The sequence below is a fragment of the Schistocerca americana genome, chromosome 8, assembly GCF_021461395.2.
Source record: "Schistocerca americana isolate TAMUIC-IGC-003095 chromosome 8, iqSchAmer2.1, whole genome shotgun sequence".
Lineage (NCBI taxonomy): Eukaryota > Metazoa > Arthropoda > Insecta > Orthoptera > Acrididae > Schistocerca > Schistocerca americana.
In genome coordinates, this window is record NC_060126.1 from 195,822,629 (window position 1) to 195,836,833 (window position 14,205).

At 37.7% G+C, this 14,205-nt stretch overlaps 1 protein-coding gene across 1 annotated transcript in view; it reads left to right on the top strand.

Annotated features, from left to right (window-relative positions):
• Positions 1 to 14,205, top strand: part of LOC124545378 (peroxisomal (S)-2-hydroxy-acid oxidase GLO1) — a 39,834-nt gene that overhangs the window by 20,372 nt on the left and 5,257 nt on the right. Inside the window, exons 4-6 of the mRNA XM_047124289.1 lie at positions 2,537 to 2,671; positions 7,252 to 7,377; positions 9,102 to 9,234. Of these exons, the coding sequence (XP_046980245.1) occupies positions 2,537 to 2,671; positions 7,252 to 7,377; positions 9,102 to 9,234 (394 nt within the window). The remainder of the gene's footprint in view (positions 1 to 2,536; positions 2,672 to 7,251; positions 7,378 to 9,101; positions 9,235 to 14,205) is intronic.

Below are 14,205 nucleotides of genomic sequence, written 5' to 3' on the forward strand. Positions count from 1 at the left end.
TGTAAGAAGGATAATATGTGGTATCCATACAGAAGCTCTTATAGACAGCTCCATTAACAGCTGGACAAATAAAAAAAAATCTATTACCAAGTGTCGGCAGGAGAACACACTATAAAAAAGGAATTACATATGGCACACTGAAATAGCATCACAGTACATTTACTCCTTAATGAAGTTTGTAGTTAACAATCCATCACAGTTTGGATGCAACATCAATATTCATAAGTATTATACTAGGAGTACAGATCCACACTACCCATAACTCAGTCTTAATGCGGCATAGAAAGCAGTGAGGTATAAAAGTCTGTAACTGCCTACCCAGTGATGTAAAGAATTTAATGGACAATAAAATTAACTGTAAGCACTGTGTGTGTTTCACACAAGCACAACTTACACATAAATGACCACAATATCTGGCCACTTTGGTCAGAGTCAGTAAAACTGACTCATTCCATATCACTCAGAGAGGTCACAACTATGATCATGGAACATGCAGATAACCAACCTACTTCAAATGAAGCACCTTACTGTCACATATATTAGCAACCCGTCCCTAAGCTGCTTACATTTCTCCATCTTTTCTATAACACTTTGGCCCATGTTTTAAGTTTTTTTAAATTATGTAGTTGTGCAGTTCTTATTATGTGTTTGTTCCAGTCAGTTTTAATATTATTTTGAGATACATGTCTCCATGTGTGGTGACTGTAATAACTAATGTGAATCTCAGCAAGACCACAAAGATTTAAAAGATACTAGATACATAGAAAGACCATACATATTCTCCAGTCAAAAACAGAAATATTCTCTGGCACTGCAACTGTAGACAACAAAAAACCACATATCAAGAAGACTAAAAATAGTAATATTAAAAAATTCAATCACAGTTTTTAAAAGTGCCTTGATTTATCCATTGTATATTTAGGTAAGAGAGCTAATTTATCAAGAATTGTGCCACTACACTGCCAAGTTACAGAAAACCAATTTATTCTTTTCTTTGTCCTATAGGCTCTGCAGTATTCATTAGTTAACTACTTGATTCTCTTTCTTCAGTCCCTTTTAGTTTTCTATATCTTCTGTTTACTGGCATGTCTATTCCACCCACCCCCTCCCCACAATCTCTTTCATATATAGTGTACTTAGCTTTCCACTCTTATTAACTCTTGTTAGTTTTGTCAGTAATCTCTGGCTTGTTTATTACCCCATTTTCCACCTCTATGCTCTTAGCTTTTCAAATCTCATCTGGTGCAGTCCCCAAAAATCCATCTTCCTTCTCATTCCATCCAATAAGTCTCCCCTAACCCATGATTCTGGGAAATTTTTTCAAACTCTCCCCACTTCCTAAACCTCACCAGTCCTTTATCTTCATACTTATTCCTTCTCCTTCAAGCCTTCTGCCAGAATCAGGAGCCACTGGCTCCAAAATCTTGGAAATTTCCTTACTTTTATATGTGTCTGTTCTCCAGCTGCTGCTTGGCGAGCAGATTTTTTTTTTTCTTCCTCAGTCAAATCTATAATAATGTAGTGTGTGGGGGGTGGCCTAAAAGTTATAACAGATTTCTGTCATATACTCAAATATGTTTCAGAAAGTCTTTTTTTTATATAGAAAAAGGAATTTACATTTTATGAAAAGCATGATCATAAGAAAATCAAATGATAAGAAGTGAAAACACGTGGAAAATAATTTTTTTCACATTTTTATAAAACTGATGAATTCAAGAGTTTATGGATAACTAATAGAATCCACTACCTGGTAAAATATATACTGGTACCAATTTCAAATCCCAGAATGATGATCCTGAGTTTGGCATACAGTAAAAGTCAGAACATCCAATTTGCAGAGCCATGTTTAATTTTCTCCCATAGCTGTGTGCATTTGAGCTAGTATGCCATGTTTAATGTTGATGACATGTTAAACCTTAGCCTTCCCATTTTTTAAAGAATATAAATGAGAAAATATGTGTAGTTAGTCGTACATGTTACAAGCTAAAACTTAGTATGAATTGTATTGAAAGAAGATATCTGATTCATTGACACTTTGGTAAATGGAAATAATCTTTGAAATTAGAAGGATAAATCATCCAAAAAGAGAAACAGGTCATACATAGGAAAGAAACTGACAACAGCAACAGCAGAGATTCTTGTGAACACCTCCTTGTTATCCTTTTATAATGGATAATGTGTATCTCTTGAGCCTTATAATTTTGTTTGATTCAGTTACACTATATTTATTTTGCTGGTGATCTAATAATAAAGAATAAAATTTATAATTTTCTGATTATTTCTCTTGACAATAGTTCTATCAGTATTTAATTATAATGGCTCTTCTTAGATATGGGATAAATAGCAAGAGTTTTGATAGAAATTTCAGCAGAAGATTTGTCTTATACATTTCTCGTGTTTCTCGTAGCTATATTAAGATTTTTAATTTAATATGCAAAGAAACTATATTTCTCTGGAATAATTCAGGCACTTTTGTTTCTTCTCTTTTTGACAAACACATATCACATACTTAGGGAAATATTGCTCCTTGTTTCAGGGCAGTAACCGAGGATCTTGTTAGAAGAGCTGAAAAAGCTGGCTTCAAAGCACTTGTTCTGACTGTTGATGCACCGATGTTTGGAATACGCGATGCAGACATTCGTAATAAATTCTCTCTTCCTCCACACCTGATGTAAGTACAGAGCGTATCGCAACAATCTGATATTCATATCAAATGAATGAAATTTTCTAAATGATAACACTATCACCATTTATCTTTCCTTTTTGTTTTATTCTGGATACTATTGCAATTTGCACTCTGTATCCATTTTCAAATGATACATTATTATGCTATGGTACTCACATTGCATGCTGCCACTCATGTCAAGAACATAATCTGCAACATCATGTTAACATCCGTTCAAATCAGCATCTGTAAATTGAGAGCTAATGCTAGTTTGATATACCATATAAGTGGTGTTGACATGATGTTTTCTAACTTTTCCAACTCAGATGCCCGCTTTAACAAGCCCATTTTTTTTACACAGAAAATAATTCTTCAAAAAACACATAGCAGTTATTTCTTTTATTTTGTACAGAAAAAAGTCCAAGTGTATCACTTCAAAAGCAAGGAAAAAATTCTATTTTGCGGGTGTAAAGTGATCGTAATGTGGGAGAATATGTTGTTAATGGATTTGAACTCTTTCACTGCTTTTATTAATTAGTCATGTGCATACATACCAGCACCTTATACATGGCACTCACTACAGTCCCCATACAGAATGTTCCCGTTGCTAATCTTTTTTAAGCCTGTGCCCTTCCATTTAATCTTGTGAAGAGCTGCTACTTTCAGCCTATGTTTCTATAACTCCTTGGTCATATTCTGCAAACTTCCTGGCCTGTACAGGTTGTTTACCTTCCAGGTTATAAAAGAGAAGTCCAATGTCTCTCACTGTGTCTGATTCTAGTTGAGACAGTCATGATTCTGAGGCTTCTGTAGAGAGTCTTGACCCATCTATCTTGCGTGAGAGTGTGGGGGGGGGGGGGGGGGGGGGGGGGTTAGTCCCAGCGCAGATCTTAACCTGGAAGACAAGTGGCATAAAGTTTAGATGCCCATCCTCCCCTAGAGACATTTGTCTTCTCCACAGCTTTTGACTCACCCATGGGGTGTTTTGATCCACCTCGATTATTTTATTTCCTCGGTACCCACTACATCCAGTGAGCGTTCCTCAATCCATCACCTCAGGAGGTGCCCTATTGGGGGCTAGCAACCCCACACAGTAAATAGTAAGATAATTTAAATGACCTACCAAGAATTACTACAGATCTCATATCAAAATATGTACAATTAAATAATTTTCTTTATGTTGTAGACCCCTGAATATGCCTAGAATGATCTGGTGAAGCATGTTTGGTAAACATGAATAAACTATTTGTTTGCAGAACGTGGAATTTTTTCCTATGTACAGGTATGTGATAAAGCACAAGCTGATTGTAGAATTATAGTTTGTAGAGACCTTAAGGCTGACTTCTGTCAGAAAGTACTGATCAAAGGCATCTACGGTTGTTGATGTCCAGCTTTGGATTATTTGCCACACTGAAGTCTTGGCATGGATTAAAGGACATAGTACACCACCCATGGACAAGTTCTTTTTAGACCCAACAAGTTACTGTGATTTATATGTAACACCAGTTGTCAATGGTTTGTTTGACTATGGTTGTCAAATGTTAACAATAAAATATACTGACCAGTTAGGCATAGATACCAGAAGAGACCTGTTGTATTGCAGAATCATGAACTATAAATTGATTGCAGTGTTTAGACAGAAATTATGGGGCAGATAAGGTTGATGGAAAATACTTTAACTCATTCTTGCACATATTTCTACAGCATTTCGAGCCTTGTTTCCCACTGAAACAAATAAGGGCAAAATTGAATGGAAACAAGGAAAATGATATGTGGGGCCCCACAAGCATCAGTACTAGGCCCACTCTTGTTCTTAACCTACATAAATGAACTTCCAGAGTTTAAAGTGCAGTTCCAAACCTGCACTATTTGCTGATGACATGCATATTAACCAGAACCCCAGACACATTTCTGATGATAACTGGACAGGCCTTCAAGTAGTTCACAATGAACAGTTCAAATCTTAATCTTCCAAAGACTCGTACCATGCCGATTTCAAACAAGCAATAATAGCACCAGAAGTAGACATTAATAGCCGTACATCAAATTAAACACCAGGAAAAACTCCTTGTGTTCTAGCAGGAAAAAGCCTAAAACCCACAGAATCTCAGTTCAGCATGTTATGGATGTAGAAGCATCTCTCACTGTGTCGAGCTAGGGACAATGGTGGTGGCTTATTTTGCATACTTAAATTCCTTGCTGTATTACGGAATTATTTTCTGGGATAGTGCGCCTACATTAAATAAAATGCTTATTCTGCAGAAGGGAGCAGTAAGTCTGTAAGGAAGACAATAATACTTCTTGCAAAAGATTTTAATGGATATTGGAATTCTTACACTCACTTCATACAATCAATTTTGTTGCTAACAATAAAAATCAGTTTTGAACTGAACTGTGATGTACACAAAAGACAAAAATAATTTTCATGAAGACTTGCATTCTTGTCTAGGGTTCCGAGTGGAGTGATGAACTTCAGCACATAGGTATTTGACAAGCTCCCATCTAACATAAAGCAAGAAACTGTGAATCCTACCTGCTCAAAAGAAAATTAAAAACATATTTCACTAGCCACACTTTTTCACAGATTATTGGTTATATAGATTCATGGATTGAAGAGTTCTGGTAGCAACATGGCAAGTAGCAAAAGCTACATGATGACTATTAATGTATTTGAAACAGAACTCAGTATTTACATATGTATCTATTTCCTTCGGAAAGCATCAGTACAATCAAGTAAATATTATGCAATTGACAACATATAATAAACAGCTATTTATTATAGCTGAGGAGGCAGAAGCTTTTTCTTGGTAGCAGCTTTCTTTCCAATTTACTTGATTACATTTAGCTGGCATAATCATAACAACATTAAGTAGTACAGTGACAGTTTATTGTTAACAAAGTATACAAATTGAGGTTCTAAAATTTGCTCATCTTATTTTAATGTTGACCTTGACTCATTTCACATCCCTGAAGCTTGTCCTCCTTGATGGGATCTACAGAACACAATGGACGGATAGTGAAGTGTGATATGACATTTTTATGAAATGATATATCACATTTCCAGGCTTCCTTGACAAAGAAAGATGTTTGTGATGTTTATTGGTAAGTATGTGTCGGCGCATCCCACTGTGGGAGGTATTGTTATGGTTTGTGCAGCTGGGAGAATATCTTGAACCTATCACATCTTCAAGGCAGGATGGGTGAGTGTTTCTGGCTGCTGTATGGGGCCATTTGTTTCTTGGTATCATGGATTCAAGGTGTCTAGAAGACAAGCAGAAAAAGAGAACAGATCATGGCTGGAATAGAAACCATGACAAATGACCATCAAATTGGCTTGTGTAGATAAAATTCTTGTCTTGATTTTGTCCAAGCAACATCAGTTTAAAAAAGAAAATCAGCAACTCTCTTTGTACTGTTTTTGCAAGAGAACGTATGAATACAGAAGGTTTAACGTTCAATCATTTACATCATTCAAGTTGCTTGGAAGACTTTTTAGCACCCACCCATGCACGAGGTGATGAAGTCCAGTGAAGAATGATGTATCACTGTTGGCAAACACCAAGAAACTGGTGTACCTGGACGTGCAGTTCCTGGCAGTCTTGTCATATTATTTCTAGATACAGTAGTTTACAAGTTGACTTAATATTGTTTAATCTGATTTTACAAAAAATAAATTTTCATTTGCAGGAAGACTGAGGTTTAATGCCCCTTAAACAGAAATTTGCAGTTGCTGTCTTGTTTGTTTAACTTGTCCTCCTTCTGGACCACAATTCTTTGCAGTATTGCCCGTTTTTCCACCCATGCTTATTCTCAAATGCTTCTGATTGCACTGAATAGCTCAAACTTTCTAGTCATCTATCCATAATACTTTTCTTTCTGTAATTGTCCAGAAGTCTAGATAGTGGTCTTAAATTAAAGAGGACTAACTTAACTAGAAAAACTGTGAAGAGCACAGGATAGAGAAACTCGAGGGCAAGGTGACAAGTACACTACGTCATTATTGCAGTGTAGCAACCCTGAAGTAGGGTGAGGAAAATCTGTTGTCAGCAGAAACCAAAATAAGTTCTTACTGCCATTATGTGTTAATCTGTCCGCCCTTGATAGCTGAGTGGTCAGTGGGATGGAATGTCATACCTAACGGCCCTGGTTCGATTCCCGGCTGGGTCGGAGATTTTCTCTGCTCAGGGGCTGGGTGTTGCGTTGTCCTTATCATCGTCATTCCACCTCCATCGACACACAAGCCGCTGAAGTGGTGTCAATTTGAAAGACTTGCACCAGGTGAATGGTCTACACGATGGGAGGCCCTAGCCACACAGCATTTCCATTTCCATGTGTTAACCTGCCTTTCGTCTTCTTCTGTCTTTGCTATAGACAGCTGCAATGCATTTGTAATGTTTTTTTTTTCAGTTCATAAAATTGTCAATGTAATACTCATTTTATTTTGACTCAAATAAAGATATAGATAATATGCTGCTAAATATTGATTTTATCAAATATAATTATGCTACTACTTCAATTCAGTGAAATGTGTTTAATTCTGCAAAATTGCTGAACAATACCTCTTCACACTTGTTTCTCGGTTTCAGGTTGGCTAACTTTAGAGGAGTGTTTGCTGACAGTGTTCAGTCATCTGGTGGCTCGGGGATTAATGAATATGTCAAAAACATGTTTGACGCATCATTAACTTGGAATGATGTTAAGTGGCTGAAAAGGCAAGTTATTTTGCAACTCTGTTTGTTGTTCTTTGGGAATAAATTGTAAGGTGTTTAGTTGAGTTAACAGTGCAGAAGCATTGATCACTGTTAATCAATTAAATTTAGGAACTTGCTGTTTTGAATAAACATTCTCACACTTTTTTTTTGTAACCACATCTCTTTCAGAAAGAAATTTAGCAGCTGTTTTATAATCGATCCAAAATTTATCACAGTCAGAGCTTTGTTCTGGCCCCACATTGTAGTAAGGCTGTGTGATTTTATTTTGCTGTTTATCTTTGGCTCATACCAATGCATTCCCGTAAAATTTGGATACTTTCTGTTCAATTTCACATTGCCATTAGCAGTACAAAACATCGTGCACGAAAAGTAGAGTTCAAGTTAAAGAGGGCATTCTGAATTTGTTATATAAGTTTATAAGTTATGTCTGTTCAAGTTATATTAAACTCTAATCTTTATCAAAATTGTGGGACATCCAGCAATGGGAGATAGTCATGTAACTGCAAGTTTTAAGTTGTTTGCAGTGCTGCTGCTATGGCAGACACAATAGTTCTTTTTTTTTGTCTTCAAATCATATATAACAATTTGAAATATTTGTTATATGTGTCTTAATTAAAATAAAATATAGCAGATGAAAGCCTTTGTCTACATGCACTTTCAGATTTGATGTTGTTAACATTTGTTATTAGGTTTCACCAAAAGGAACTTTGAAACCACTTATGAATTCCAGCAGCAAGGTGTTTTAGTGTGAAGCTTTTTCTCATTACTATGTGTAATGTAGATGAAGGACAAACATTTGCTTTTTGAGAATATTGCAAATCATCTTTTCTGTCATCAGTACATTTTAATATGATTCTCTCTAATTCTTTCCATAATGTTTGTTTATTGTTTCACCATGTGTGCCACCTTATTATGTAAAGTTTGAAACATATCCAGTACATGGAAATAAAAGTATGAGTTGCAGTGAAGACATTGATCATTATGTCAATGTATTGTTTCTCACTCTTATGATGCAGTATCAATTTGTTCTTGAAAATACATACACCAAAGATTCTCATTTAACAAATTCCACACCACACAAACATACATTTGCTGTGTAATGAATTAATTCTGTATTTCACCATTACTGAACATTTTACTTGTCTGACTAAACAGATGAAAGTGTGCTTCAACCATCAGCAGCATCATATCACTACCCACAGGGTCTCGATAATAATTATTTAGTTAGATGGTCATCACAAACAAAATATTGCACAATCATCACTTTATATGGATGCAATTTTAGGTTTTGTAATTGAATTTTCTTTCAGTTCACCAGGAGACAATTAGTGTATTTGATTGCTGGGCAAATATGATTGTGTATGCATATGTGTGAAAATAGTTCAACATACTACTGAGTTATGGCTGGGAGTGTGCCCATGATGACACGCAGTGCACTATCATAAAACACGACAATGTGTTCTCATGGCGCATCTGTTGTTACAGGCATTTCCACAAGAAATGGTTGACGCACAGTATCCTACAGCAACCGTATAATCAAAACAGTATCATCAACAGTCATTCGTTCTCTTCTCATACCTACCCATTCCGCGTAGCCAATGCCACTACCAACTCTATGAACTCCCCATACCTTTTTGCTTCGCACCGTAATTGCATAACACTGCTAGCTTCATAATGTGTGAATGACATTTACTAGCCTGATTACAACTTGTTTGGATTTTCAGCATCACATCATTGCCCATTGTAGTGAAAGGAATTTTAACAGCAGAGGATGCAGTTATGGCTGTTGACAGTGGTGTAGATGCAATACAGGTTTCCAACCATGGAGCTCGACAACTAGACTGTACTCCAGCACCTGTAAGTCTTTCAAGTATTTATGTCTAATAAATTAATCATATTTCTGTGTAGTCTACATATTTGAGTGCATTTTGTAATGTGAACGTTTTTATAGATCCTTACACAAACTCAAGTTACTTATTTTAAAGCTTGTCTGTGACACATTCTCATACAGTTTTATATGTCACTGGAGATGCTCTCTACTGACAATAGCACCTCTTAAAAACTGAATGTGTTCTTGAGATATATCAGCTTAATTTCACATTACACTTTTGTAAATTAAAATGTGTTGCTATTTCCAATGTCATTATACACTCATGAGCAACTGAGTTATACATACCTAGCCAGTAATATGTAGCATGCCCTTTTGCTGTCATGAGTACAATTACTTGTCATGGCACATACTTCACTCCCGACACATGACCAGTCAAGCACTGCCTGAAACTCATGGCAAATGGTTGAAGTTGGGTTCAAACACCTGCCCGTTTGGGGATTTTCATCAAACTATTTGTATACAGAAGTGACCAAGTAAGTCACTTCACCAAGAGTACAGCGTCCCGTATATGTGGTGTGTGGGTCCTGAGGCAGAAATCAAAAGAATGAGGGAACACAATCATCAAGAGAAATATTGTATTCTGTTCAACTTTCGTACTTAGTATACTTTTTGAAATCTTATACAAGTCCTTGGAAAAGCCAGGATTAGTTACACACTTTAACAGTTCACTATACAGACATAAACATAAGTCTTGAAGTCAATTCCACTTTCATAGAGAAAGTTGTGACTGCACTATGACCATCTTCAACTGCTGCTAACTGGAGATGGGCAAGAACTCGGTTAGAACTGCAGTTGGATGGTCTCTTATCCATGTGATCTTTAGTGCCTGTGGTGCCTCACCTCTAAGAGCATGACACACATGCAGCACATGGCTAGGTAGCACTGGTCACTGTCAGAGAACAGCAGGAGCCCCCTAGTGCTGACCTCTGTACACAAAATATTGCCCCCTGTGCAGATTCAGCTCGCTATGAGGCTACATGTACCAGTTGAGAATGATGGTGTGATGCACTGTCTTGCTGCAGATAAAGGTCTCCCGTAGAATACAATAGGCTAGGCTGTTTCAGCCTGCGTGGCCACCAAGGGGCAGTTGGGCAGACATGGGTACTGGTGTGCAGTGCAATTGTATACCAATGACCAAATAAAGAGCCCGTGGGTGCCCAAGCAGCTCGTGCATGCACAGCCTGCATACAATACAGCTGGCTAGCAGGAAGGACACTACCTGTTCCTGTCTAAGAGCATAATGAGATGGGGGAAGGCAGGTACCCTTGCCCTATACGGCGGCATTGAAACAGCCTGCCGTAGGTGGATGTACAGATCAGCATGATTGGAGAGTAAATTTTCTGTGCTACTTTCCCGTGAGAGATGATGGCACATGTATTGAGGTTCAAATTCATCCCATTTATACATCTCCCATTGAGAATATTTCTACTACCTGTCTGAATGGTGAACTAATGGCAAGTGAGATGCATTCCCTCAAATGGTTTTCAATTTACACTTAGCCTACAGCCTTTTTTTTCCATATTTTGAGCTCCAGTGATGGTGTTCCTGTGCCCATGCTAATCTCTTCATGTGGTAAGCAGAGGCAGGGCTCGTCACCACACTCATAGCATTCAACTTCGCTCATGAAGCCCCACTCCCCGACATTCGCCTTGCATCAGGACACTCCTACATTCAATCAATTTAGTGTTTTCTGTGTCATGTACAGCAGATGAAAGCCCACAGCAGACTTCTCTTTGATGTTCTCCCACCCCTTTTGATTAATGAATTTCCTCATAGCTGCATTTGGCAAGTTCCAGGTGCTGTAAATTGCTGACTTTGTGCATATGAAGCTCCTATTTAATCTCAACCCAGCTTTTCGTGGTTTGTATCCGAACAGAGACAGAGGTTGTCTGGGATCAATCTCCTAATTTTGGTGCTGTGTATTCTGCTGCAGAGAAGAATGCTGCCAGTGCAGATGTAGGGACACATTTGGCTGTGAGCCCCAGGCAGTGCCAGTAAGCTTACAGATGATGTTCTGGCCAGACACTTTTAACTTCGTTTCTTGGCAACGATCTCGGAATGTGAGACTGCAATCAAACTTTACTCCCAGGTATTTTGGAATATCACAGCGGCATAGTTGTTGTCCTCTGCAGATAATATTTACCTTCTTCCTTGCTTCCTGTTTTCTCAGATGAAAGTCACAGAGCTGCATCTTTCTGGGGTTTGGTGTTGAACAGCACTGAAATGGCAAATGATGTTTTGGACTGTGGCTTCTCTATCCAATGCTACAATCTATTATAGTCGATGATGACCAGTCATACCTGTGGCAGTTGATGTGTACTCACTACACACTCTTGATGTGGTGGCATGCAAAGAGCTCAGTGCCCACATGGCTGCGGAGATACAGTGATACATGGTTCTGGATATTGTCTAAAAGTGGTATTACAAGACGATCTGCTGCAACCAGCACTGGTCTGGTAAGACAGCCATCTGACAGTAGAATGGGTGAAACTGTGAAAATGTGAAAATAAGCAGACACATTATCCACATGCTAGAATAGAACAGTCATAAACTGTCGTCAATCCATGCATGTGCAGTAAGCAGCAACAGCTCGTGCATGCCTAGAAGGGGGTGCCGCAGTGCTTTCTGTTTGTAATTTGTTTATTATTTCAGATTTTCATGTTGCGGATTTTCTGCATTTTTTTTTTTTTTTTTTTTTTTTTTTTTTTTGTAAGAAGGTTTTTATAAATGCAGATTTTTTGTGACCAGAGGACTTTCTTTTACACTAGCTGTTTGTGAAAGCATTTTCTCTGTTGATTTCTTCGTAAAAGAACTGAAATGAAGAAAAGAGGTATTAAGGGTCTTAATTTAAGCATACAGTGAGGAAAGGTGTATGTATGACCCACTGTATTGTAATAAGGCACGTCGGCAATTGTGTACTTCCGAGTAATATGCATTTAACATTGCATTGTATGCATATTGCATGCATATGCGATGTATATTGTAATGCCTTAGTTTATGAAAGTTCAAGTTTGATTTGATTCTCTCTCTTGCTTTATTTCAGCATGCCAGGAAAGAGAAACTGGCAGTGAAGGCGAGAGAGTCCGCGCAGGTTCGCCCAATGCGATAGATGAGGACTGCAAAACTCTGATTGGCACATATATATTTCAGACATGGAAAAATAACGCACGTGCACCTTTATGTACTGGTCCTTTAAAGGGTTGCAAATTGCAGTACAAACATCCACACCAACTTCTGAAATGGTAGGCTGTGTGAGTCTGTGGCTAAAAGCCAGGCTCTTACAAGATTCTCTAGTTGCCAGGAACCGTAACATTACAATCAGCCTGGAACATAACAGGGCATGTACTGATATTTCATCAGTGGTCTACACTGGTATGATCACAAAACATATATTTAATTCTTACTTTCAAGAAGGTGAGCTAGCCTCTCTCATGGCTGCGTCACACTTGCTAATTCCATCTTCTATCATAGACAACAGCTTCTTGAAACAGGCCAGGTTCGTCCTCACTAAGTTTCCAAATTCTTGCAGATCTTGGGGCATCAGTATTTTCATAAGAAGTGATTATATTCCCCTGCCTTCATCCCTTCTTTTCAGTCAGGGTCAGACCCAACAACATCTGGCTTTTCATTTTCATCATCGTTCTGCCCTAATCCGAAGATTTACTGTCACTGCCAGGGCAATAGCTTCAAAAACAAGTGGGTCTTCCATGTGCAAAATGCTGTATAAATGTAAATTTAGATACATATCTAAAAACAAAGATGATGTAACTTACCAAACGAAAGTGTTGGTATGTTGATAGACATACAAACAAATACAAATACACACACAAAATTCAAGCTTTCACAACCCACGGTTGCTTCATCAGGAAAGAGGGAAGGAGAGGGAAAGACGAAAGGATGTGGGTTTTAAGGGAGAGAGTAAGGAGTCATTCCAATCCCGGGAGCGGAAAGACTTATCTTAGGGGGAAAAAAGGACAGGTATACACTCGCACACACACACACACATATCCATCCGCACATATACAGACACAAGCAGACATTTGTAAAGGCAAAGAGTTTGGGCAGAGACCTGTGTAACCAAACACTGTAATATAAAACTAACTGTTGAGTGTGTGATTCAGAACAGTGGTAACCAACATATGAGAATAACAATTACTTAATAAATAATGATAAAAAACAATTTCTTATGAAATAGTAAACTTAAGCTCACCAAAATAATTTGAGTGAATGACATTCCAATACATCATGCGGTCTCCTTTGTGTTTCGCATGGTAGAACGAATGACTTTTCAAGAGATCAGACAGTTTTGTTTGTGTTTCGTGTGTTATTACCGTCTACTGCGCATGTGTGCCAGTTATATCCCACATGGATGGTGTAATATGTCGACATGAACCAGTCTGTAGTTACAGGTATGCATGCTTCGGGCACCGGTGAATAGGTGTATGGTTTAGGCGCATCATGTAATAGTGGCTTAAGGCACCCACTGGCTTTGTACATGTCGTGCATCCTGCCCTTGACAGTCATGTTGACGACCAAAATGAGGTCTGTCAACTTAACAGTAATCTGACATTCACCATGGTGACAGCTGTACCTTCTACCTAACATAGCAGTTGTCTCTCATTCAGTTGCCATGCTTGTAATTAATTAGTGTGTTCTTAATGTTTTTCAAAACAATAAGTGTGAATTAATGATGCTGATAATATCTAGATACACTTTCTAGATGCACTGTGTATCTATTAGTCCTGTTCCACTGGGTTGTGTGTGTTAAAGAAATAAACTACAATAATTTGCTAGGGACTTATGTAATCTCCTCTGATAATAAAATTCATATTGTTTTCTTTTATTTGAGTTTTGAAAATAAAAACTCATTACATCTGAAATTTCTGTAATTTTAACACATTCACAGTTAATAAATTTGAAGTAGCTTATTTGGGGCT